Consider the following 27286-nt stretch of genomic DNA (forward strand, 5'->3'; position numbering starts at 1 on the left):
TTTAGTTAAACACTCCCTTTTCACGTTTTCACTTGAAAATGCGAACTTCGGCGATATGGGGGAGTTTGCCAACTTCGGACTTTTCACTTACTATGCAAACTTCGGCGTTTTTGGGCCTTTTGCCAATTTCGGCGTTTTTGGGCCTTTTGCCAATTTCGGCGTTTTAGGTGTTTTGCAAACTTCGGACCTTTTGCACCTTTTGCCAATTTCGGCGTTTTTGGGCCTTTTGTCAATTTCGGCATTTTTGGACCTTTTGCCAATTTCACACCTTTTAGGTGTTTTGACAACTTCGGACCTTTTGCACCTTTTGCCAATTTTGGCGTTTTTGGGCCTTTTGCCAATTTCGGCGTTTTTGGACCTTCTAAACTTACCCTTCAAATCGCGATTTTTGGGGTTTATGGGCCATTTGAAAACCTTAAAAAAAACACTCTTCACTTACCCCTTTGCGCGATTTCGGCGTTTGGAGGCATTTTCCAAACTTTTAACTTCTTGCGTTTTCACTTAACAGTGCGAGCTTCAGGGTTTAATGGGATTTTGAAAATTTCGCACTTTTAGTCATTTGCCCTCCAAAATGCGAATTTCTTGTTTTGAGCCACTTTGAAAACTTAGGCGATTTGAGCCATTTTGAAAACTTAGGCGATTTGAGCCATTTTGAAAACTCAGGCGATTTGAATTTAACTGTCTCTTGGAATCTCATGCCCGAAGGCTCAACTAATCTCACGGATTGACAAGCTCCCGCTCATGACACCACCATCTCGCGGACTGATTACGGGCTCGCTCAAAAGGACGCGAGACACTCTACGCGGAACTCAACAGGGTGAAAACAGAAAGGCCCAAAAAAGGAAAGGGGACCCTATCGGCGACAGGGAACGTGTGCAACGCACAACAGTAACCAATGGTGACGAGGGGCTTCCATGTGGTCATAAGGACTCATGGAGTCAACGAACCAGTTACCCTCTCCATGCCAGTCTTACCAAGATGGAAAGTGTTTAAGGTATAAAGTTTGGAAGGGCAGCAAACAGGGCCGCCAAGTCTAGCAAGTGGGTTAGAAGCAACCATCCCTTGGGCTTGGTAGACAACAGACTCAAGCTGTCCCTTCAGTCCTCTTATACTATCTCTCTTACTATGTCACAAATAGAATAGGTTATACTAATCAGAAATGAATATGCTTGTAGGTGTGTATGTTTCATTGTGGGTGCAGGTTTCCCTAATCAAGTCATCTACTCTCCCAATATAAAGGTAAGATCCAAGTCCTATCTTGAATTCGCAGAAGTGTGAATTAAAGGTTAGAATAATTAATAGAGTAATATGGTAAATCTTGATTCAAATTCACTGTGGATAATTTTAGATAGAGTTCTTGTCTCCTAATTAAGCAAATTCAACTATATTGAGTTAGATAATTATTGTTAAACAGGCTTATCCCTAGTAGGGTATCATATATCTTCTTTTACAATGCTTGTAGGCACCAACCTACTGAAGGCACCACTCCCTAAATATGAAGCACCAACTTCACCAAAATGAGACACCAACCTCAATATCAATTTCTTCACTAAATTCTACTATAATATGCTTCCACAAATCTGTCAAAAATTGATAAGTCTGCTATAAGATGATCGCAATCTCTTTTTAACTCTTTCTATCACTTCCTCATATATTCCTCCTCAAATCTGATGTGATCTTCTCATTGATAACCCCCTTAAAATCAGGTGTATATATATATATACTTGATTGGTCTACAAAGCGCACACACACCTCTAACTCCATTTGCTATATATATATATATATATATATACATCTAAGGGTCACAGCCTTTTGAATAGAAGAAATAACTTCATCTAATTTAATTGCATCCCTTCTTTAAATCGCATCTCTTGAAAAAGCATTACTGATTATAATCAATCACAGCTTTTTGAGAATGTTTAGTGAATACAATAAATCGCACCTCTTGGTAAATTAGTTATCAATCGGTTAGCGTCATCTTTAATTGATATTAATCGCTGCTCTTTTATTGTATATGAACCACTGCCTTACACAATACTGATCAAAATCAGATTCGGGTGATCTAAATCATATGTGCCTTTATATTAGGCCCAGAAAATGGTGGGCTAAGTGCAATTCAAGTAAAATGCTTCTCATGTAGTTGGCCGTTATTTGGATAATCTATCTTAAGCATCAATTGCTGTCCTTGTGATTCTTTAATTATCTTCAATAATTACTCTAAAGATAATCGCTTTCTACAATGATAATCACTGCATTCAGATGACCATAATCGCTGCCTTTCTTTATTTATTTTAATCATGAATCTTTCTCACACAAAAACACTGCAGTTCTAATAAGTCGACCATATAGATGCCAATATAGAGTACGTGGATGTTCATTGATTGAATTCTTAACTTGATCTGCAACAGAATATAACCCTGCCTTTTCTCTCTCAGTCTTCATTACATGCACATAATGTATTCTTCAAAAATTCATCTCCGAGGTGTAATCAAGAGTGTGAGTAACAATCCTTGTAATAGTTCATCTTAAAACATTTCTGACATCAATCCTTGCATCAAAATATCCTGACATCAATGGCAATTTATCAACAACGCACTAGTTTCCTTACCTGAAGGTTTATCTTTGAATGTCAAGGGCTAAGAGGATGCATGCTTCATGTATAGTTTTCTGATGTGATGGAAGGTTGTGAGCTGTGCTTGAGAGAGCGGTAGAAATTGGGGATACCGTCCACTGGCCTTATTTGGGGAGGATCTTCTTCTCCCCAACGGTTGGACTTATTTGGATGCATCAGTTTGCACTTGCAGTGCTTCCAAAGAATGATTATTTTCTGTGCTTGTGTTACTTCTATTAGGACCATGGAAAGGTATATGATTGTATAACTGTAAGTGCCCATGTCTTTTCTTCCCTATTTTAGTTTCTCCTGATTGGTGTTGCCTTATGGTGTTATTTTGCACTGTTTTTCTTATCTCGGGTTAAGTTCCTATGGAACCCTCAACTAACCTATCCAAAAGAAAAATCAATAAAGCATTTGGATAAACTTTCTTTTGACCTAGCAGTTGATCTAAATGGTTTCTCGCAGATTCAAATCATTATACTGAACGAAGAAACCTTTAGAAATGGAGCCAATAGCATTGTCAAGAAGCTCGATAACACATGACCTGCACTCTACTAAATCATCTAAACAATGTCTGAATCATAACAACTAGATTTTGTAATTATGTTCTGATTGCATCAGTGGCATTAGATTCCCTCTCTGTTGCTGTAAATTTATAATCTGTGTGTTATGCATGTTTCTCCTAGCTTGGAGCATGGGCAGTGATTGTTAAGAATTATGCCAGGAATATCCAAAAGAATTTCTAGCTGTCTGATTGTGGATAGCCCTCTGTTATCTAATAGACTCTGCAAATTTAAGAATACTGAAGGTCCTTTTCTTGACCAATACAAAATCAATTTTAAGGCACTAGCTCTCCAGGGAATAATTGTAGGCATTTGAATTTCTTGATTAGTCTTTGTTTTTGCCTTTAACAAGATTGTCACTCGGCTGACAACTGATATGATTGCCACTTCGCCACACTGCTGAATTATTTCTAACCTCATTAGCATATAATACTGGGTTTTATTTTTTTATTTATCATGTATAGCTTATATGTTTGCGAACTCTGAATTGTGTAACGCAAACCACCTTGCAGGTGTATATAGATGAGACATCTGGAATTTTACGAATTGTACAGCAGATGTGATTCCTAGTGTGTAGAAACCCTCTTGCAAGGTGTATATAGATGAGACATCTGAACTTTTACCGATTGCACAGCAGATGTTATTCCTACTGTGTGTAGGTGTAACAGCTGGACCAATGGAAACGCCTGGCCTCTTTAAACATGTGTATATTCTCTCAATGAAAATTTCTTAACAAGCAAACTTTGAACTCGGGCATCCTAATAAGCTAGTGCAGCTTAATTTTACTATTTTTTTAAATGCATTATCTATTCGTATTTTACTATACTTAAGTAATTTAACGTTCAAACTGTACTAGTTCCTGCAATCTCTACGTTGGATTGTTTGTCCACCGGCTGAACTCCTGAAAACTTGATGCTGCACATTTGACACTATTATGGGAATCTGCAACACAAAAATGCTGCTCAACATTGCAGCCCATAACATGAACTGCAATTGCTCAAGCTTCATGCTGCAAATATTTGCACCTGTCCATTCAATGCCGATTACCTTTAATCGACTTGAATTTCATCCAGAGATACTCTATTTCATTCAAGCAAGCGCTTATGCAGGAAACAGCAAATGAGAATATCAAAATTTTACCATCCGCAGGTCTGGGGTGATTCCTCCTGTGATTATGAGCAATTCCAGTGGATCCCTCGGCCTCACACATACTGTGCATACCCCTTGCTGAAGAATTCCTCTGCAGCTGAGGTTAGAGCTTCTGCGTCGTGATAATTGTGGGTTAAGATTTGAGCCCTTAGCCACAGCATCTCAAACAAAACCGCAGAAAGCTGGCGTTACAGTGACATAGACCTCTCCAGCGAAGAAAAAAGAGGGATTCAATTGCCGTGAACTACCAATTCAATCCACGGATAAGAAAACAAACCAGGGTAAAACTACCAATTATCCCTCTTAGAACCCCAGTTGTGGAATCTCATCAAGTTCAGCTCAAATTATAATGCAGCAGAATAAAAAAGGACAAACTCATGGCAAGTAAATGATATCAATTTAGTAAACTTACAGTTTTTCGATCCCCATAAACGATATATCGTAGGAGGAAGAGTAGATTAGAGGCACCTAGAATCAAATAAATTCACCAAATTTAAATAATCTGCATGTAGTCTAACCATACAAATGATATAAATAAATCAAAAACAATAAATTTGTCACCTTGGATTGGGAGATGTCAAAGTAGAGTTTAGTGGACAAAACACGTTCCCTGCGCTTGGCTTCTTGGTCGGCATTAGCCATTGTAGACTCCGGCATTGATCTGGAAAAAATTATCTTATTTAAATTGATTGCTAAAGAGCAAGACTGCTTCTGCATAGGGAAACCTCGGAAGATAGCAATTTAAAGAAATATTTTTTGATGAATACGTCGGTAAGTATTTATTAATTTATAAATATATACAATATAAATATTTGGTCCTATACAATTTAATTAAAATATTGTGTAAATAAAATAAATTTAAAATATCTAATGGTGGATATTTTATGTATTTTGTTTGTCTTAGAAGGCAGTTCTAATTCTGGTTAGTAATTCAAAGAAATATTTTTTGATGAATATGTCGGTAAGTATTTATTAATTTATAAATATATACAATATAAATATTTGGTCTTATACAATTTAATTAAAATATTTTGTAAATAAAATAAAGTTAAAATATCTAATGGTGGATATTTTATGTACTTTGTTTGTCTTAGAAGGCAGTTCTAATTTATGAGAGCATTCTATCACAATTATGTATTCTGATGTATTATGAGAATTTGGTAGTTGTTGAGTTGCCTTTAGATCTCTATTGCAATACTCATGTGAGAAGCTTGTTTGCAAGAATATTGTAATTTGTTGTTGATTTATGAAAATATATTGGGTACTTTTTGAAATATTATGTTTTTCTTTCAAAAGGGTTTTCCTCACATAAATCACCGTGTTGTGATGTGCATGCTATTTATATATTTTTTTTTTTTAAGTTTCTATAATTGTTATACAGGTTTATAAAAAAATTAAATTACCCTCTTCTCAACATTAGTGTAGGAAGTTGTTCTACTACCTTAACTTCCTTAAAATGAAATGGGCAAATCTTTAGCCTACTTGGGACCAAATTGTATAATGGTACAAGGAAAATAAAGGGTTGAATGTGATAATTTCAAACATGCCAAGAGGTTTTTCTTGAAAGGAAATGAACATCCCAAAAAGACCTCTAAGAATTGATATGCACCTTCGGTATCTTATGTTTCTTTTCACAAAAAAAATTCAACAACTTGATACTAGCACATACTACTATGTCATTAAAGTGGAAACAAGCATAGTTAATTTTCATTACATTAACCCTTTGCAAAAAGATAATTGAACTTGTAGATCTATGTAAATTTCAACAACATAATGACATGTAAATTTATACTTTAAGAATATGAATGAAAGAAGAATAAGACAAAAGAGAAGAAACACCAATATACATGGAAAAATCTCTTTCAGGTGAAAAAAAAACCCAAACTTCAAAGCATCGAACCAATATATTAATAAAATATAAATATTGGTGCAATACACTTGTAGGCTCTAAGTCTTAACATGGAGATTTACATCTTTCTCTTCTCTCCAAGGGAAATCTAGTAGCATAACCCCTATAAAATGAATAAATCTCCTTACAAATCCTCAAGCAAACACTTGTGTTTATAGATCTTACAATGCATAAAATAGAGGCTTCCAAATTCAATGCCTAAGCATGAAGATGTAACATGGAATGCACCAAAAATAATGCACATGCAAAAAAGTAACTTTCCAATTAGCAACTCATGCAAATATGCAATTGCCAATTATTACCAAACTTGCACATACAACCTACACCTAACAAAAAGTAACATCATCTCCAAAGGCACCCACTTTCCATATAGACTTATTGGGATTAAGGTGTCTCAACCTTTGGGGAGTCCTAAAATTGATAATTTGATTTTGAATTATTTGGTGTTCATAATTGTTTATATCCTAAGTTATTAAATTCCCAAGTTGTCATTCATTTTGTGGGACCTCTTGGTGAGGTGGCATCCTACATGGTAGATGCGAAGATGGAATGATCACTATTTTCTAGGAAGTTGGTGCCCGCTTGGAATATGTTATATTTGGGAAGATGTTCCCATATGTTTCCATATTGGAGTGGAAATTAATGTGCCAATTTTTTATGTTGACTAAAGAGTCTTGTTTTGCAATTTCTATTATGGATTGTGTATTACGAGAAATTTAGGCATAAATAATCAGATTAACAGAGCTAACCACTAGAACTCTAATCTAATTAGCTAAATTGTAATAACAATGAAATCGATAATCAGAATCAACAAAGCATAAACATTAAATAAATAAACTCCCTTTGTTGATGAAAATCATGGCTTCCATTGCTCTTCTCCAATATTGTGGTGTGTGACTCCTAGTGTCGCGTTGGGATTCCTGCATAAAGATGGCACAATTATTTTGAAGATATTGGTTATCAAAATTGGGAAAATTGAGTTTAATTTATAGATTCTGGATGGAGAAAATGGACAATCGAGATTGATTTAAGAACATAATTGATCAATGGTGGAGATTGCTTGAGACAAAAATTATTGACAAATAAACTCATTTGATTGATTAGTTGACTGGATTGATTGATCAGATGACTAAATTGATTGAAGAGATAACTGAATTGATTGATTTGTTCCAAAAAGTTGATTTGGAGTTTAAAAAGGTGATTGGGGAGTTACCTGAGTTAAACTGGGGAGATGATTGAATTGATTGGGAAGTTGACTGAATTGGTTGCCCAGTCAGATTGAAAGTTAGTGTTGGAGTTAGGATTTTCAACATGTGTTGTAGGAAATTGATTTGAAATTCAATTTTGATTTGCATTTGACTTGAATTTAGATTTTTGAAAATATGAAATGAAATGCACGTTTTATTGAAATCAGACGAAATTAGAATTTGGGGATTTTCAATTTTTTGAATTTTTAAATTAGTAAAGAATAAATTAGTTAATTAAATAATTTAAAGAAATTATTTAATTATTATAAATTGAATCTAATTAAATAATAAATTATTTAATTAAAGTTATTAATTCACAATTTGTTGAATAATAGATATTTAATTAACATAAAGAGTAGGTTAAATGAAGATAAGAAAATGAATAATTAGTAATATGGATTTGATGATGATTAAATTAATTCAAAAGAATAAGCATTAGCTTAATTGAATAATTAAAGAATTATTTAAGTAATAAAGATGAATAATTAGTGGATTAGTGATGAGACACTTTTAGGTGTCTACATTTGCCCCTCTTTGAGAGAATGTTGGAACAATGTTGTTTCAAAGAAAATGAAAGATTTATTACCTTAGTGTGCCCCAGCGATAACAGTGTTTAATTATGCCCCCTTGGAAAATTGGTTGAAAAATTATGGAAGTGAGATCAATTTAACGATATTATGCTCATGAGTCATAGTGTCTGATTTCGCGAATTTTTCGAATCCATTTGACTAACCTACAATTGCTTTGAAGTTCATGGGGTCCATGACCGTTGTGGAGGGAAAATAATTTTGGCCTACAAATAGAGAATTCAAGTCTCATTTGGTTCATTTGCATTCCTTGAGTTCAAAGTATCCAAAGCACCTTTTGAGCTTTCTACAAACCGTTTGAGCATGATGGTGGGTATTAGAGCACGACATCACTTATCTGAGTGAGTCTGATCATACCAACGTCTAGCCAATATAGGAGGCATGGTGAGTTTCTCCAAAATTTTGATCAATTTTTGCTTGTTTTTTAAGTTTTTTTCAATTTTGTTAGAGATCTTAATTTTAACCATTTCGCATGCATATGTTAATTTTTTTTGCATAAGTGGTATCTTTTTTCGCATTTGTCTTTCATGTGTCACATTTGTTATGTATAATGTATGAGTGTTATAGTTGTTGCATAAGACTGGTGAATTTTGCATGCATGATTGTTTGTCGCATAAGTACTATATATTGTGCATGCATAATAAGTTTTTCACATGAGTATTTCATTTTTCGCATTCATTTAGTAATGCAAAAATTCACTGTTTTAGTTCCAAAATTCTCATTTTTCGCATTCGTTTAGTAATGCAAAAATTCACTATTTTAGTTCCAAAATTTGTAATAATTGGACATTTTGATCGATCACTTTGATTTTTTGACATGCAGGAGATTCTCGATGTTCTAGGCACTTGACAGAATCAGCCCAATGGTCTAGCATTGCAGACTCAGCTGTTATAGGAGGATATTGATCTAATTCGTCATGTGATTTTATACAATGTCCTTCATCTCCCTAAGGTTATGATCAACAGGGGTATTATTACAACATTAGTGGAGAGATGGCATTATGAGACATGTACATTTCATTTACCGACCAAAGAAGCTTTTATTACTTTGGAGGACGTATGGCAGATTCTCCACATTCCCATTCATGGAGAGAGAGTGGTATATGATCACCGAGCAGGGGCTGAAACGCTTTCTAAGCTTTTTAAGTGTGGATCTCAAGATTTGGGCATGGATGGAGACTATGAGACTAGTCGGGACCACCTTAGTGCAGATTATGATGATCTCACAATAGTATTATGCAATATCATAGCATGACCTTTGGTGTCAGAAAGATGATGCCATGGATTTCCTATAGGATGGGTCAAGTTCTAGTAGGTATGATTGTAGATCGATGAGTTTATGCATGGGGTCCTTGTGTACTAGCCATGTTATATTATTACATGTACTCATTTATTCAACATACAAATCTATTAGCTATGGTGTCACGCTCCTCCAGGTTTGGGCTTGGGAGCATATTGCCATTTTTTGTCTAGTTGTTCATGTTTAGTTATAGGTCAAGGAGCCTTATGCATATAGATATAAAGGTGCAATCAGGCATGGGGATATAAGTAATACCCTATATTGGTGGCATGTTATTGTTGTGATACAATATTTCACGTGGAGGCCTTACTTGGATTGCCCCGATTGGGCTGACAATGCACAACACCTTTCATTTTGTTGACAACAGAGATATCTTATTGGCAGGATAGTGCAAACTCAGTGTATCATCTTCCTAGCCGAGTTTTGAAAAAAATTGGTGAGGTCCAGGGTGTGCCATATGTGATTGCATATTTTGCACATACTGCTCAAGATGTCTCGGATTGGGGGACTTGTATAGAGGTGCATATTACTTTTAGAGAGTTTGATTCCTTGAGGCTAATGCAGTGGAGTTGGGGTTATTGATCCAAGTACGACACCACAGTATGATGCATGGTGGGCAAGGTATTGACCTATTCCCTTCACTAATCATGCAGTGCCCATTACACCACAGATGGGCAGACAGCCTAGATGATGAAGCGGATGGGATGGAGATGGAGATGGGGGGATGGTGATGGAGGAGGTGCAATGGTGGCCACTATTGTAGTAGGAGAGAGAGATGAGGAAGAAGGTGATGCTGAGATAGACATCGATAGAGACACCGAGTCAATCAGTGGGGATGATGAATCCTCATCGGGATCATCTAGCATTAAGGGAATAGATGACAACGCAGAGGATACTGACATGCCTGAATTCGAGGATGTGCCTTCTGTACAGGATATTGATCAAGGCGAGGATACACAGGTTATGAGAGCACAAATCAAAAGTTTACAAGATGCTTTGGCCACAGAGCGACAGTGCATGAGAGATGGTCAAGCCTTATTCCAGTGGGAGTGGGAGGCTTGGATTACTGAGAGAGATACATTGATAGCCTAGTTTGAACAGTTGAAGTAGCAACAACTAGAGTGGCGATTTCTCCCCACTTGGTCTATTTACCCAAATTAACCTCTGAGACTTTATATCTTGAGGTGACTTGAGGTTGTCCTTCATTATCCTGTATAGGAGCTGCTACACTTGCAATTACGTCTCCTGAGTTATTTCTGGAAAGATGATGAATCGTCTTGGCCCTCTTGGCTCTTCTTGGAGACTCAGTAATTTCTTGTTGTAAAGTGATATTTGGGAGGACGACTTTCTCCTTTTTCTTGAAATTAAAATTCAACCATTGAGGCATATTTTCGTCTTGCTCCTCTCCCTATACTATTACTTCTGCGGTGTCTTGTGGGTTTCTACATGTTGTTCATGTTCTTCTTCTTCTTTCTGTTGAAGTGGAGGATTTTGTGGTTGTTGTTCAAGTTGAGCTACCTATTGAACAAGGTTTTCTTGAAGAACCTGATCAGGAGTTACCTATTGTTGCTTAACCAACTCCTTCAATCTCTTAGTAACTTCCTCTATAAATACCCTTTTTGATTATCTATTTGTTTCTCCTCACCTCCCTCTAACTGTCTTAGTAGGTTCTCCTGGTATCATCATTTCATCATGTTCATCTAGTTCATCCTCCTCCATCATCTGCACATGTACCTCCATAGGTTTCACTTGAATCACAGGTTCTTCTTGAGTCGTGGGTGTTGCATGAGCTATATTGGGCTACCTTTGCTTTGTTTCACCGCTTTTCTTCCGAGCAATCACTACAATAGGCTCATCATCCTGGTCAGAATAAGTTTCAATATTATGAATAATTACCTACTCTTGTGTTGGAATAGGGGCAGGTGTTGGTGTATGTGTCATGGGAGGGACTTGTTCTTCAGTGGTTTCCATATGCGCAGTACCATCTCCTGGTGCAATTCCAATGGTAGGAACAACAAGATGAATAGAAGCTTGAGGGATCACTTGTAATCCAGTGGTAACCGTGTGTTCGACAGTTGTCTTAGGAAATTGGGAATCTTTCATTTTCGCATCCAACTGCCTCATGAGCTCTTGATAATCAACTATTGTTGCAGCAGTTTCAGGATCGATAGGAGTATTTTTCTTGATTCTGGTCTCGTCATTCGCTAGTATACTCCTTGGTTGTTTTAGTTTGAGGGTTGTCAGTATCTTTTCCTTTCTTCTTTTCTTTTGTCATGCTTGGCCTAATCCTCAAACCCAACCAATACCTTGTCCTTTCTATCACCTTTTCTGAGACTGTTTCTATATCAACAATTTCTTGATCAGACCATCGGATAGGAGAGAGTGGTCTCTTGTCAATCTCTTTTTCCTTGTATATTGGATCTAATATCTCTCTTTCATATTTAAGATCTTGGGGAGATTGATTTCTATTTTAAAGTTCCTAATCTGAGGAACTGTTAATCTGTGGTATCTTCTCTCACGAGCTTCAAAACTATCCTGCATGTCTACCCAAAAATCCTCCAAAGTTGGTTGGTGACCTGTATATGCAATGGGTATTATTTGCTTAAGTTTACCCAAAGACTCATATTTCTCTCTTGCATAATTCAATTCTTTTAAACTGAGGTCTTACAACTCTTGTTTAGCTGCCTTAGCTGCTTGCAAGTTCTAACAAGAATAATATTCAAGTGAAATAGGGAAGGTGACGCCAATTTTGTGCTTAAGGGTCAGAAGTGATTGCACCCCCACAATCTGTCGTGCATACTCAAGAATAATTATTCGGTTACTACAAAACCTCGGAAGGATTAAAGGACTTCCAACAAATCCACTTACTCTTATGTAAGTAGAACATTGATTTTGAAGGAACCAACAACCCCACTCTTTGATCATTTTCATTACCTCTGGTGAAATTCTATACCCTACATCACCCGTTAATTTGCATATGGCTACATATATGAATGCGTCATTTATCCTTTTGAAATGAAACTTAGCTTGTGTGATGATTAGTTGAGTGTAATGTTCCCACACCTTCTTATGCCCTGGCTCTTCTCCCAATTTGCCTTCTTTATTCAAACCCGGGTATTTACCAACTTGAGCTACTACCCATATGGCATAAGAAGTCATGAAAAACTTCTTTGTTTGTAGAACTGTAGTTAGTTGCTTATGAATATTATCAGAGATAATCTGTGGCCAATCAAAATATTCTTTACCTATTAGGATTATGTGCATGTAGTGGAACATCCACAGGTAGAAATGTAGGCAATCTAGCTTACCGAAAACACAACTTAGCATAATCACCAAATCCTTTGGTGCGTCCTTGAAATCTACCCTTGGGATATCTATTGCCTTTAAACCTGTCTTTCTAGGTTCTTCTAACCAAGATTCATTGATGTGGTGTTTGTAATTAGATGCATTCTTATGGAATATAGAGGCTACCTCTTCTTCTATAGTTTGATGTACCTCATCCTTATTTGGTATCCCAAATGTCCTCCCAATCATTTCAGGTTAGAGATCTACTATAACATTACCAGTTGCATCTACACATTTTTTGGTCTCCTGATTACAATGTTGAGTTATTGTGAGTGTATGCCAAAAATGTGGTATCAGCCAACAATAGAGAAGAACACTTCAAACATACACATTAAACATTGCATTAGAGTTAGAAATCAAAACAAAACAAAGTAAGTTAATGAATCAAAACTCTTTAAAATTGTTCCATGCTCCTCTATCTCTAAAGATCTCCAAGATTCAAGGTGGCCCTCACTTGGAAGAGCACTTGATCCTCAAGATGACAACGTAGAGAATGAGATTTAAATGATTCTAGGATCAAAATGGATGCAACTAAGATCCTAGTGAAAGCTAAGATGATGGATTAAGATGAAATGCAAGAAGCAAGACTAAATGATCAAGATGATGAAGATATGAAATTAGGTTAATTCCAAATTGAAGATTAAATGCTACTAGATGAGTTGATTAAGCTAGAAAAGGATTAAGCTAAATGAAACTAAAATGCTATGAGATGAATGCTTGATTCTTGAAGATAACAAAGAGAGCTCCTTAACCTTCAAAATGACTACAAGTTTGATGCACAAAAGACTTGATATGTGAATGAAGAATGATAACTCTATTTATAGGGAAAATAGGGCAAGGGAGGGTTGAGATTGAATAATCTCAACAAGGGCTAGGATTGAAAGTTATCAATCTATGTGAGGGATTCAGTCCAATCTCAAGTTGACAAATGTCACCTTGAGAGGGCTTGAGACAAAATGTAAGAGACATTAAATGCCTGAGGAGACATGAAGGTTGCCTTAGGAGGTAAGGTTATGGTTAGGTTAGTGGATAACCAATGGATAAAGCCTTTGCCCAAGGGGTAAACTTTTGTGCAAGGGTTAATAGGATAACTAGGTTCAAAACCATTAGTGCTTGATGAGACCCTTGGGTTAGCTGGGGGTTAAGTTAGAGAGAAAGTCTCTAACCATGTGGGAAGGTTGAGTTAACCATTAATGGTTAGGAAGACTTTGGGGAAAAATTTGTAAGAGTCCTTCCAAATTTGGGGAACTAAAAAAGTTAGCTTGTTGAAGGAAATAAAATCTTAAATGCATTTAGAAGACTTTCTTCCAAATTTGAGAAGTGACCTCCTCAAATTTAGGGAAGGGACATGATTAGGAGTTTATTAGGCTAATTAAAAGGGTTTAGAAGAATCTAGAAGGCTCTAGAAGAGATTTAGGAGGCAAGTGGGAGATGTAGGATTTTGCAAGTGGGTGAGGGAAAAAAGAATCTAATTAAAATAAAATTTATTTATTTTAATTTTGGTTGCAACTTGCATTTGTAGGATTTTGCAAGTGGGGGGGATTTTAAAATAAATTTAGATTTATTTAAATGTAAAAGGGGTCTAGAGGGGGAATTTTAATTAAATGGCTATGAGAGAGATTTTTAATTAAATGGCTAGGATAGAAGAAGGGAAATATTAAACAAATCTTTAATTTGATTAATAGGCTAATTTAGTGTTAGCATTTTCACAAAGGGAGATTGTTAGCATCTCAGTAAGTTTATTGGTATGAGGATATTGAGAAGGTTGTTGGAGATTGTTGATATAATTGAGAAAGGATGATTACCATCTTAATAATATTATTTTGTCATTGATGTCAAGCAATTGATTTTCTGATTCAATATGATGTTGTCATATCTTAATGAGTATGTTTTGATAAGTATAAAGATGTCGGTAAGAGACACAGAATGAATTTGAAAATAAAAGGGGAATAATAAGTTATTCAATGGGCAACTATTACCAAGTCAGACAGTGATGAGATTATGTTGTTTTGATTGTTTTGATATCCTATATATGAGTATTCAAAGACTGAACAAGAAGGAGAAAAGATTTCAAGCTATAGAATTAGTTAAGGCTTGATACTGTTCTATGTTACCAAGCAAGATGCTAGTCGGTAAACCCTAAGGTTATCACTATCAGTTAAAGAAGGCAGAATATCTACCGAGTGAAGTTCAATATTTATCGAGTAACAACCGAGTAATAACAGAATGCATTGGATGGATAAATACATTATTAAATGTAGAATACCAATGAGTTGGAGTTGATCAGATGATTGGTATGTCGTGAAAGAAGTTTGTTGAGGATCTACGACATCGAAAATACAAGAGATAGATCTACAGCGTAGATTGAATGGTCATAACCTAGCACAAGTTCCAAGGTGAGGTAAAACGTTTTCAGAGCAAAGGATACAATGAACCTAGTCACGTTTTAAGATCTAATGGCTAAGATTGATCATGGGAAATGTGATCAAGGAGATTAAGCGGTTAGGTATTGTTCATAAATAAGAAACTGTTGATGAACAATAGATTCAGGCAAAATAGAAGAACAGTGACACTACAGTAGTGATCACCGAGCACAAAAGATTGAAGATCTGATTGAAGAACAGATTGAGAAGCCCAACAAGAATCAAGATAAGTCTTATGACAAGATTGTTTTGAGCACATAGAATCTGCTTTAGCATTTCAGATGTGAAGTTGCAGATATATTTTATTACTGTTATTTATTTTGTAAGTGACTAGAAATCTCTTAACCGAGTGGACTTAACAGTCTTATTTGTAAACCCTCTAACAAGGTAACATTCTAAACGAGTGTTTGAAATCCTTTGACAAGGTCACTTCTAACAAAGTGCGAGACTCTAACAAGTCTGAGGGAAATCCCTTAACCAGGTCACATCTAGCAATGTGTTTTTGTAATTTGTAACTGGATTGGCTTTTAACCGAGCATACTCTAGAAGGGTATATTTCTTAGTGGGTCCAAAATCCCATAGTGGTTTTTCCCTATTTGGGTTTCCACATTAAATTTGGTGTTAAATGTGTTTAAAGGTACTTGAGCCAAGATTCGAAGATGTATAAAAGGGATGCACCAAAGCTGAACAAGTCAAGTTTCTTCACACGGCAGAAAAAAATGAAGCTGCACTTATCAGGAATTGGAGAATATGCAACATATTATCTAGAGAATGATTACATAGCACCTAGAACCAACCCGATGATAATGGAAGAGATAAAAGCAAATCAAGAACATATTCAAGCTATGATTGAAATAACATCAGCATTAATCGACTTAGAGTTTAATGATCTAGAAGGCTGCAATGATGCCAAAGCGATGTGGACCAAGCTTATATCTATGTATGGTGGTGATGAACATGTTCAGAGAGCAAAAGTAGACAGTCTAAGAGGTCAACTTGAATCCATGAGAATGAATGAAGGTGATAACATAACCCAATATAGTACAAGGTTAAAGGAAACTGTCAATCAAATCAAAGTAGCAGGAGGAACTATTGAAGAAAAGGATGTAACAAGTAAGTTGCTTAGAACACTTCTACCTGCTTATGCCTTTCGAGTCTCTGCAATCAATAAATTAAGGTATGTGCCAAACATGCCAGTCTCTTTGGATGCTACTATCGGTAAGCTACATGCATTTGAGTTAAGTAATTTTGATAACAATGGGTCCTCGGTAAATAAAGTTGAATCTGCATTTAGTTCTTTTCATATTGGTGAATCTGATGATTACAATGATAGAATGTATAAGTATACTGAAGGAAATCACAGTGGAGCAAGTGAAAGATTTCGCAAAAACATGGAAGAGGTACACAAACTATATGAATAAATCAGAAAGCAAGAAGAGTTTGAAGCATTATTAGCCAGAAGGTTACCGAGAGGTAAAGGTAAGTATAAAGGAAAGTTACCTTTAAAATGTTTTAACTGTGATAGAATAGGACATATGGCTTCTAACTGTCCTGACAAAGAATCTAGTGAAAAGAGAGAATACTGAGATGACAGACAAAAAGACAACCAATACAAAGGACACCATGACTTCAGAAGGAAAGATAGAAAGACATGCCTAGTAGCTGATGAGGAATCCAACGATGATAAATCTGATGGGACTGATACATAGGAAGTTTTTTATGTGGCTATCAAAGATGGATCAGATGAAGAAAGGTATGAAGAAAAAGCCCTAATATCTCACATGAATAAAAATGATTCTTGGATCATAGATAGTAGATGCTCACATCACATGACAGGTGATAAACACAAGTTTGTTAAATTAGAAGACTATGATGGAGGATATGTAAGATTTGGTAATGATGCACCATGTCCGGTGAAAGGTAAAGGATCTATAACACTTCTTGACAATGCCAAATGTGATGATGTATACTGGGTTGAATGTTTGAAATACAATTTGTTGAGTGTAGCACAGCTAAACAATACAAGATACCGAATAGAATTCCAGAAGGGATGTGTCAAAGTTCATGACAAACATGGAAAGTTGGCTGCTACCGGGACACAAACAAAAGGTAATACATTTCATCTTGACTCAACTCAGAACAATTGTATGTATGCTAAACTAGAAGATACATGGTTATGGCATAAAAGGTTTTGTCATGTAAATTTTAATAATCTGATCAAAATAAGTAAGAAGCACCGAGTAAGAGGTCTACTGAGCCTAGAATAACCTGAGAATGCAATATGTCGAGGATGCCAGATGGGTAAGATGACAAAGTCAAGCTTTACAAGTAAGTCCTACACTTCTAAAGGAATTTTAGATCTAGTGCACACTGATCTTTATGGTCCTATGAAAGTACAAAGTTATTATGGAGATAAATACTTCATATTATTTGTGGATGATTACTCAAGAATGATGTCAATTATGTTTTTAAAAGAAAAATCAGAAGCCTTTCAAATGTTCAAATGGTATAAGGCTAGAGTTGAAAAAGAAACAGGAATACAGTTGAAATGTCTAAGATCTGATAGAGGAGGAGAATTCATTTATGATGAATTTAACCTATCTTGCAATGATCATGGTATAAAGAGACAAGTGTCTGCACCGAGAACACCTCAGCAAAATGGGATAGCTGAAAGAAGAAACAAATCAATTGTAGATTGTGCCAGAACCCTGATGATAGAAAAGAGGGTACCTCAAACATTTTGGAGGGAAGCAATCAGCATTGCAGTTTACACCCTGAACCGAGTACAACTGAAGAAAGGAACTTTGAAGACACCATATGAAATCTGGTATGATAAGAAACCTAATGTAAGTTATTTTAAAATATTTGGAAGTAGATGTTATGTTCACAAAGATGACAGAAATGGAAAATTTGGTCAGAAAAGCGAGGAAGGAAAATTTCTTGGCTATTCTTCTAGAAGTAAAGCATTTAAATGTCTAATCAAATCATCTAACAAAATAATAGAAAGTGCAAATGTGAAAATTGATGAATTTGCAGAAAGAAATGATGAAGGAAATTCCAAAGAACCAGAAAATTATGAAGAATTTGTTTATGTTCAACCGAGAAATCCTACCGAGAAAGTTGATGAAGAAAATGAAGAAAATACTCAGTTACTGAGTGATGAAGAAGATCAAACAGAGCATAGCGAGCCTATATTAGCCAAGTATGTCAGAAGAAATCATGCATTGAGTCAGATTATAGGAGATAAGGATGATCCAGTGATGACAAGGAACAAACTGAGACAAAACACATGTCTGATATCTGAATTTGATTCAAGGATAGTAAAAGAGGCATTTAGTAATGAAGATTGGATAAATGCTATGACAGAAGAAATTGAACAAATCAAGAAGAATGAAATATGGACATTGGTCCCAAGACCAAAAGAGAAAAATGTAATCGGTACAAAGTGGATTTTCAGAAACAAGCTAAATGAAAAAGGAGAGGTCATTCGAAATAAAGCAAGACTAGTTTGCAAAGGATATGCTCAAGAAGAAGGAATTGATTATGGTGAGACTTTTGCACTTGTGGCAAGACTTGAAGGAGTGAGAACATTGTTGGCATATGCTGCTTACAAAAATTTCAAGGCATATCAAATGGATGTTAAATTTGCATTTTTGAATGGTATACTAGAAGAAGAAGTTTATATTGAATAGCCTGAAGGATTTATTGAAGACAAGAATAAAGATCAGGTATGTAAGTTGAACAAAGCATTATATGGTTTAAAGCAAGCACCCAGAGCATGGTATGAAAGACTTCACTCTTATTTGATCAAGATTGGATTTATAAGGACAAGTGAAAACAACAACATGTATATGAAAAATGATGAAAACAATGGTATACTGCTTTCAGCCATATTTGTTGATGATATTATTTTTTGTGGAAATGACTCCTTATGCAAGAATTTTGGAAATGAAATGTGCAAAGAATTTGAGATGTCATTAATCGGTGAAATAAAGTATTTTATAGGTTTACAGATACTACAAATGAAAAATGATATTTTCATTACTCAATCCAAGTATATAAAGAAAATCTTGAAGAAATTTGGAATGGATAATTCTAAACCTGTAAGTACTCCTATGACTACCAACTGTAAACTATCAAAGAGTGATGAATCTGCATCTGTTGATGAGACACTTTACCGATCTATGATTGGAAAGTTGCAATATGTGGTTCACAGCAGGCCAAATGTAACACATGCAGTAGGTATAGTTGCAAGATTTTCTACAGATCCCAAAGACACTCATTTGACAACAATCGAGAGAATTTTCAGATACCTGAGAGGCACTGAAGATTACAGCTTAGTATATCAAAAGAGAAATATTTTTGACTTAAAAGTTTGTACCGATGTTGATTGGGCATGAAACATTGATGACAAGAAAAGCACAAGCGGTGGAGCTTTCTTTTGGGGAGATAGACTAGTAAGTTGGCTTAGCAAGAAACAAGGATGCATTTCACAGTCAACAGCTGAAGCTGAATATGTCGTTGCAGCATTGAATTGTACCAATATAGCATGGATCAAACAACTGTTGGAAGGTATGAATGAGAAAGTTACCGAGCCAGTAACTATATTATGTGATAATACTAGTGCCATTAACATTTCAAAGAATTTGGTAATGCACTCTAAGACAAAGCATATCTCTGTAAAGTATTATTATCTCAGAGAAGAAGTTCAAGAGAAGAAAGTTGTGCTGGAATATATTAGTTCAAAGGAACAAATAGCAGATATTTTCACAAAGCCATTGCCAAGGGACACTTTTGAGTATCTCAGAAGTCAGTTAAGGGTCCTACCCCTATCTAGTACTCACTGACAGAGTTCGGTGAAAGCATCAATTCTATGAATCTAAAGGACAAAGATGCTCTGACCGTGAATGAGACTGCAAGGAAATTACTTCACGAAGGAAGAAATCATGAATTAGTTTTTCTTTTTGGCATTGTTGTCAAAGGGGGAGAAGAGTAATTTGTAAGGAACTAACAGAAGAAGCTGGGAGAAGACTAATGACTGGGGGAGAATTCCAGAAAATTTTAGAGAAGTTTAAACAACAATCTGAATCCGAATCAATTGAAATAAATCATGTTGGTATTGCCATTAAAGTTGGTTTTGCCATCAATGCCAAAGGGGGAGATTGTTAGCATTTTCACAAAGGGAGATTGTTAGCATCTCAGTAAGTTTGTCGGTATGAGGATATTGAGAAGGTTGTTGGAGATTGTTGATATAATTGAGAAAGGATGATTACTATCTTAATAATATTATTTTTTCATTGATGTCAAGCAATTATTTTTCTAATTCAGTATGGTGTTGCCATATCTTAATGAGTATGTTTTGATAAGTATAAAGATGTCGGTAAGAGACACAAATTGAATGTGAAAATAAAAGGGGAATAATAAGTTATTCAATGGGCAACTATTACCGAGTTAGACAGTGATGAGATTATGTTGTTTTGATTGTTTTGATATCCTATATATGAGTATTCAAAGACTGAACAAGAAGGAGAAAAGATTTCAAGCTATAGAATTAGTTAAGGCTTGATACTGTTCTATGTTACCGAGCAATATGCTAGTCGATAAACCCTAAGGTTATCACTATCGGTTAAAGAAGGCAGAATATCTACCGAGTGAAGTTTAGTATTTACCGAGTAATAACAGAATGCATTGGATGGATAAATACATTATTAAATGTAGAATACCAATGAGCTGGAGTTGATCAGATGATTGGTATGTCGTGCAAGAAGTTTGTTGAGGATCTACGACATCGAAAATACAAGAGATAGATCTACAGTGCAGATTGAACGGTCATAACCTAGCACAAGTTCCAAGGTGAGGTAAAACATTTTCAAAGCGAAGGATACAATGAACCTAGTCACGTTTTAAGATCTGATGGCTAGGATTGATCATGGGAAATGTGATCAAGGAGATTAAGCGATTAGGTATTGTTCATAAATAAGAAATTGTTGATGAACAATAGATGCGGGCAAAATAGAAGAACAGTGACACTACAGTAGTGATCACCGAGCACAGAAGATTGAAGATTTGATTGAAGAACAGATTGAGAAGCCCAGCAAGAAGCAAGATAAGTCTTATGACAAGATTGTTTTGAGCACATAGAATTTGCTTTAGCATTTCAGATGTGAAGTTGCAGATATATTTTATTACTGTTATTTATTTTGTAAGTGACAGGAAATCTCTTAACCGAGTGGACTTAACAGTCTTATTTGTAAACCCTCTAGCAAGGTAACATTCTAAATGAGTGTTTGAAATCCTTTGACAAGGTCACTTCTAACAAAGTGCAAGACTCTAACAAGTATGAGGGAAATCCCTTAATCGGGTCACATCTAGCAATGTGTTTTTGTAATCTGTAACTGGATTGGCTTTTAACCGAGCATACTCTAGAAGGGTATATTTCTTAGTGGGTCCGAAATCCCATAGTGGTTTTTCCCTATTTGGGTTTCCACGTTAAATCTAGTGTTAAATGTGTTATGATGTTTTAAGTGTATATGTTTATGAGTATTGAATGATTTACAGTCATAGTTGCATATCAGTAAAGGCTACTGAGGTTGAATCTGGTGAATATATTGTATTGTGAGTTTTTATGATTCACCCCCCTCCCCTCTCATCTTAACTAACATTTAGAAGAATATGGATATTAATTAAATATTAATTTAATTAATTGGAAGAAGTAGGATAATTAAATGAATAAAATTCACTTAATTTATTTTGCAACTTTTAGGTGTCTATAGTGAGTATGAGCTCAGGAAATTGCATAGCTTATGGGAAGATTGTGGCTTTAACTAATCTAGATCTCTTGATTATTCTATATGGTGCATCCAACCAATTCGGGCCACTTCCATTCTAATGTCTTCTATCTCAATGTGACCTACCTCAATGTCGGTCACCCATTGTACCTCGTTATCAAGCTTAGATACCAAAGTTTGCCCCTGGTATCGATACTTCATCATGGGAGGATTCTTCTCCAATTTTATCTCTTCTCTGTTTTTATTTCGGCTAGATGTAGATGCTTCCATAAGTCTACTTTACTCTATAATAAAATATACATAATCAATTTATACACAATAGCAAAACACTATAGACTCTGGAACTCTAGGGTTTCGAGGTTTCGAGGTATAAAAGAACCAGTTATAAGCAATTTTGGGATTTTGGGTTTCCAAGGTCCCGAGGTATAAAAGATTGAACAAGGACTCACTTCGGGGTTTCGAGATTCTAGAACCCCAAAGTAGGTAAAAGCATGAAAACAATTTAATTCGGAACTCCAGGGTTCTGGGGTGTTTATAATACTTCGAAAAAGTTCTTCGAGATTTCGAGATCCCAAAGATGTTAAACTCCTACGGCGTGAAGGGTTTCAAGATCACAGGGTTCTGAGATCTCGAAGAAGGTATACTTCATTAAATCAAGCTTCAGGATTCTGGGATCTTGAGGTGGGTAAACTTTGGACAAAAAGGAACCTCGAAACTCTGGGGTTCTAGGGTTTTGAGGTTGGGTGAATCAAAAACTTCAGGATTTCGGAGACTCAAAATCCTGAAGTGGGTAATCAAGGCTAAACCCTAAGGGGTCGATAAAAAAATTAACTTTATTTAAAATAATAAATCTAATCTAAAACCTAAGATAGGGAGGTGAAAAACACACAAAACAAGAGAAAAATGCAACAGAAAAAAACAAAAGACCAACCTAGACAAGTGAGGTCGATCGAAAACTCATGCACTATGGGAGGTGAAAATCGCGAAGGGAGAGATTTGATTTTAGGATGGATGAGTGCACAAATGAGTTGAAACTTCTCATTTGGTCATTATTTATACCCCCTTCGGGCTAACATACAACCCGTTAAATGCACACGACTTTGAGGTTTCAAGGCTCCGAAATCTCGAAGTCAATAGGTAACACACTACGCACAAAAACTAGGGATTGTGGGTTTTTGAGGCCCTAAAAAGGGCAAATGAAGACCACCTCAAGACTCCAGAGTTCCAAGATCCCAAGGTGGAAAACAAAACAAAGACAAAGAGCCTGAGATTTCAGAACTCCAAGATCCTGAGACAGAAGGACAACAACGACCAATAGACTTCGGGATCCTGGGGTTCCAGGGTTCCAAAATCTGTTAACCAAGACAAAACATGAAGAACCCAAGATTTCAGACTTCTGAGATCCTGAGGCTTCAAAAGAAAATGAATAAACAAGACTTCAGGATTTCGGGATTCAGGGGTTCCAAGGTGTTGTGCAAAAAACAAAAGAAAACAAAGGAAACTTCGGGACTTCGGGAACCCAGAGTTCCGAAGAACATCAAAAGAGAGAAAGAAAGAAAGAGCTTTGGGATTTCGGTGTCTCGAGATCCCAAAGAAAAAGAAAGAAAACCAAGAAACAAAAAGAATATTTTGGGATTTCAGAAGCCCGAAATCCCGAAGGAGCAGAACAAAGACAAAGAAAGGAAAAAGAAATAAAACAAAAAGGGGGACCCACATTTTCAAATCAAAGAAAATGATGGGGCTAGATATGCAGGGCATAACAGGATTGTTGGCCAATTAGTCAGCACCTCCTTCGAGATTCATGACATGTGCTTAACCACCTCTCGTGGATCATTGTCTCTGGCCACTGTGTCATTCATTGATAGCTCGAGCTTTTGGCATAATGATAACGATGATTCCAACGGTTGGTTTTAGAAACCATGGGTGCCTATCTCTTCATGTTGAGCTATATAAAAATGTTGGTGCCTTAGCTTATTTTGTATGATAGGTTGAATATTTTCAAAGCCATCATTATGTTCTCAAAATTAATCTAGAATTAAATAATAGTGTGAAGACTCCTAAAGAGCATAGCTCTAATATTTCACTGTAGTGGTTGATCTTGTTGATTAATATAATTGAGTTGAGCGTTTTGATTGTGGATTTTTTTCCTGAATGGTTTTTCCCATGTATATGTTAAGTTATGAGTTTATTTAGTGTTGAATATATGTTTATGTCTATTTGAATGCACATCTGAATTTGTAATTGTTATAGGGTCTAAAGAATTTTTCGAATTCACTCTCCTATATACATCAATGTATGAAGTTGTATTTTGCCAGCTAGTTTCCTTTCAAACTCAACATGAAATAAAAACTACATTTATGCACAAATCCATCTATAATAGAAACTTCCAAACTTGACTTCTCCCTAGAAATAGAAACTACCTATAGCAATTGATAGTCCAACATGAGTTAACTATTGACTATGACTCTAGTCAACTCAAACAAAGTGGGACACCTATCTCCTAAAATATAGGAGTTCCATGTCACCCATGTAACTTCACATGTATGCAGATGACTCGGGTTTTTACTCCCACGAATGACATCATCAAGTCCACATAAATTGATTACATAAGCACATTATCAATATGATATCAACATTAATAATTAAATAATCAATGCTACGAAATCAAAGGTTGAGACACCTTGTTCCTAACATTTCTCAAGTTAATTATATAGATAATGGGTGGTTGAGACACCTTGTTCCTAACATTACAATGAAAAGAAGAATAAATGATAAAGGAGGACTATATAGATAATGGATGGTATACGATATAACATATGGGTGCGTACAAGAAGTTGAGTCCACTTTTCGTCAAAAAGAGGAAGTGTTTTCCCTATTTTTTAGAATTCGTCCCAATTGACCTAAAAATTTGAAGCACTTAAAGAATGAATATTGAAAAAAGTAAAGAATCTGAAATGTAGTGCTCAAAGTCTAGTTTCCAAATATGTAATTTATTTTTACACATTAAGTTTCAATAGGCATTTCTAAAAACCACTATTTAAAAGTCACTTGTTCAGGACCATACAATGCCCATGTACGACAAACATAATTTGACCTAAATGAAAGTATTTTTTTTAATGCTTTTATGAAAAGATTTGTAACACCCTCGCCTTTGATGAAGATATTTTTTTGTAATTTTTTCCGAATATTCTTTTTGTTGTTTTAAAAAACCCTCATGTATGGCATACATAACTTGACCTAAACTTATAATTTTTTCAAAGTGTATGGAATTGTCTCTAGTTTGATTCCATATAATGTGTTTTTCAAAAAACTTAAAAAATAAAAAAAATTATCAAAAAAATAAGAGAACATGCTATTTCAAATTTGTGGACCTCTTTAATTAGAAATGATTTTAAAATATAAAAAATAATACAATTAAAAAAAATTACATATTTTAAATCTAGATAGTCTCTTTTGTAATAGGTTTTAATTTCGTAAAAAATTTCTACAAATAAGGTCTTCAAATATATGTCCAAAGTCAGTATTTTGTATGGACACTAACATAGCCTTCAAGTTGCAGGTCAAACTAGGTTCAAAGCTAAGGGTCGAATCTTCGAGCCTTCCCCCGAAGTGAAATCCAAATTAAAAATCGGGTCCAAAATTTAAATTTTAGGAAATGTGATCTTGATTCCTAATCGAGATCACGTGTATGAAAGGAAATCTTATTCGCTTTTTTTTTTTTTTTTTTAAAGAAAAGGCAAAAAACAAGCAAGATCCTGATTAGGATACGAAATCCCAATTCAAAAAAGAAAGCGGGATCCCATTTTGTTTTGTATCGGGTTTTTTTTTAATGATTGTTGTAATTTTACTATTAATTTTTTGCAACTTCACATGTTATGTTGTACAACCAACAATGACTATTTCTACATTTTTTATGATTCTTGTCTTGTTGATGCTTTATTCTTGCAATTTTGTATCGATTTTTGGAAAGAGTCAATCATTGGAGACCTTTGGAGTGGAATAATGTATATGTGATGATCCATTTTGAGGAGGTTAATTTAAACAAATTTTTCTTTTTGAATTCAATCAAGTACAAGTCAAAATTTGTTAATCATGCGATCTAAATGACATCAAAAGAGGAAAGAAACGAGGGTCATGACCCTTGGGCAAATTCAAGCACAAAGAGAAAAAAGGAAGCAAAACGACAAAGAGATAGAAGAATGAGGATTTGAGAAATGAATAATATTGATGCTTCTGGATTCACAACAATTAAAGAGAAAAACATTGAAGATGATCCCTTGGGGATTAAGATGGATGTAGATGATGCAAATATGGAAGATGTTCATGTGGAAGATAATACGATTATAGAAACTAATCCTAGTACATCTTCAAATTATCTAGGTACATCTTCAAATCCACCTTTGAAAGATATAAAAAAATGTGATTATAGATGATATTCGTGCTGATCAATTATTGGAAGTTGGATATATCAATGTTGAGATTGATAGTATTCACAAGAAAAAGGTACAAAGAGATATTGAAAATGAATCCCTTGTGTTAGTGAAGATGAAAACCATTTTGATGTTGAAAATGGACATCCCTATGAACATGGTGAAAATGAGAATCCTCTTGTTGTCGAAGATGATTTGTTTTTTGAAAATTGAAAGTAATGTTTTGGATAATCTTCATCGTAAGATTTCTTGGAGACGGATAAGAATGCATGCCAATAGAGTAAACAAATATTTTTTTATCAAAATAAATTATCATTTCAAAGTGTTGGGACTTCAAAAATTGTCTAATTTTGACGACCCAAGCTCAAAATTTTGTAGATTGCATTCAGAGTCACCTTTTGGAATAGGCCTTTGTAGCTCAGTTAGTGAGCTCATATTTTTGCACCGGAGAATTGTCATGCAAAATCCTCTTGGGGGATTGTTAAACCTTGTAGAGATACCATATACTTTCTTGCAGCTTCCCTGGACCATATTTGATGTGTTTTTGAAGTCTCCTTTGGAGGTCTTGAGGTTAGGGTTGTTGATTTGCAGTTACTCTATTTTTCTGAGTAGCCCTATTTGAGGCATTATATCTTTGTACCACTAAATGTTCAATCCAAACGGAGAGTTGTCCATGATTCTCTATAATTTTTTGAATCCCCATGCCAAGTGGCAAAGTACCATAAATCCATCTGCTGAGTTTTCAAAGCCAATTACATTTGCAAAAAGTTCGGTTTTCTAGATTGAACAATGTCAAACAATAGTTTGGTGCCCACTTTGAAAATTTGTATTTCATGCCCAATTGACCTGAAATTCAAATCAAGTGTACCTCATGATTCTTTGTAGAATTATCTACCATGTTCCCAATTTGTAGCCCTCCGACTCATCATTTG

At 35.3% G+C, this 27286-nt stretch overlaps 1 protein-coding gene across 1 annotated transcript in view; it reads right to left on the reverse strand.

Moving 5' to 3' along the window:
- Nucleotides 1-5075, reverse strand: part of LOC131040657 (histone deacetylase 2) — a 142818-nt gene extending 137743 nt beyond the window's left edge. Inside the window, exons 1-2 of the mRNA XM_057973613.2 lie at nt 4888-5075; nt 4739-4794 (exon numbers count right to left, since the gene is read on the reverse strand). Coding sequence (XP_057829596.2) covers nt 4739-4794; nt 4888-5043 — 212 coding nt within the window. The 5' untranslated portion in view covers nt 5044-5075. The remainder of the gene's footprint in view (nt 1-4738; nt 4795-4887) is intronic.
- Nucleotides 5076-27286: the final 22211 nt, after the last annotated feature.

Source organism: Cryptomeria japonica, chromosome 1, assembly GCF_030272615.1.
Source record: "Cryptomeria japonica chromosome 1, Sugi_1.0, whole genome shotgun sequence".
NCBI lineage: Eukaryota > Viridiplantae > Streptophyta > Pinopsida > Cupressales > Cupressaceae > Cryptomeria > Cryptomeria japonica.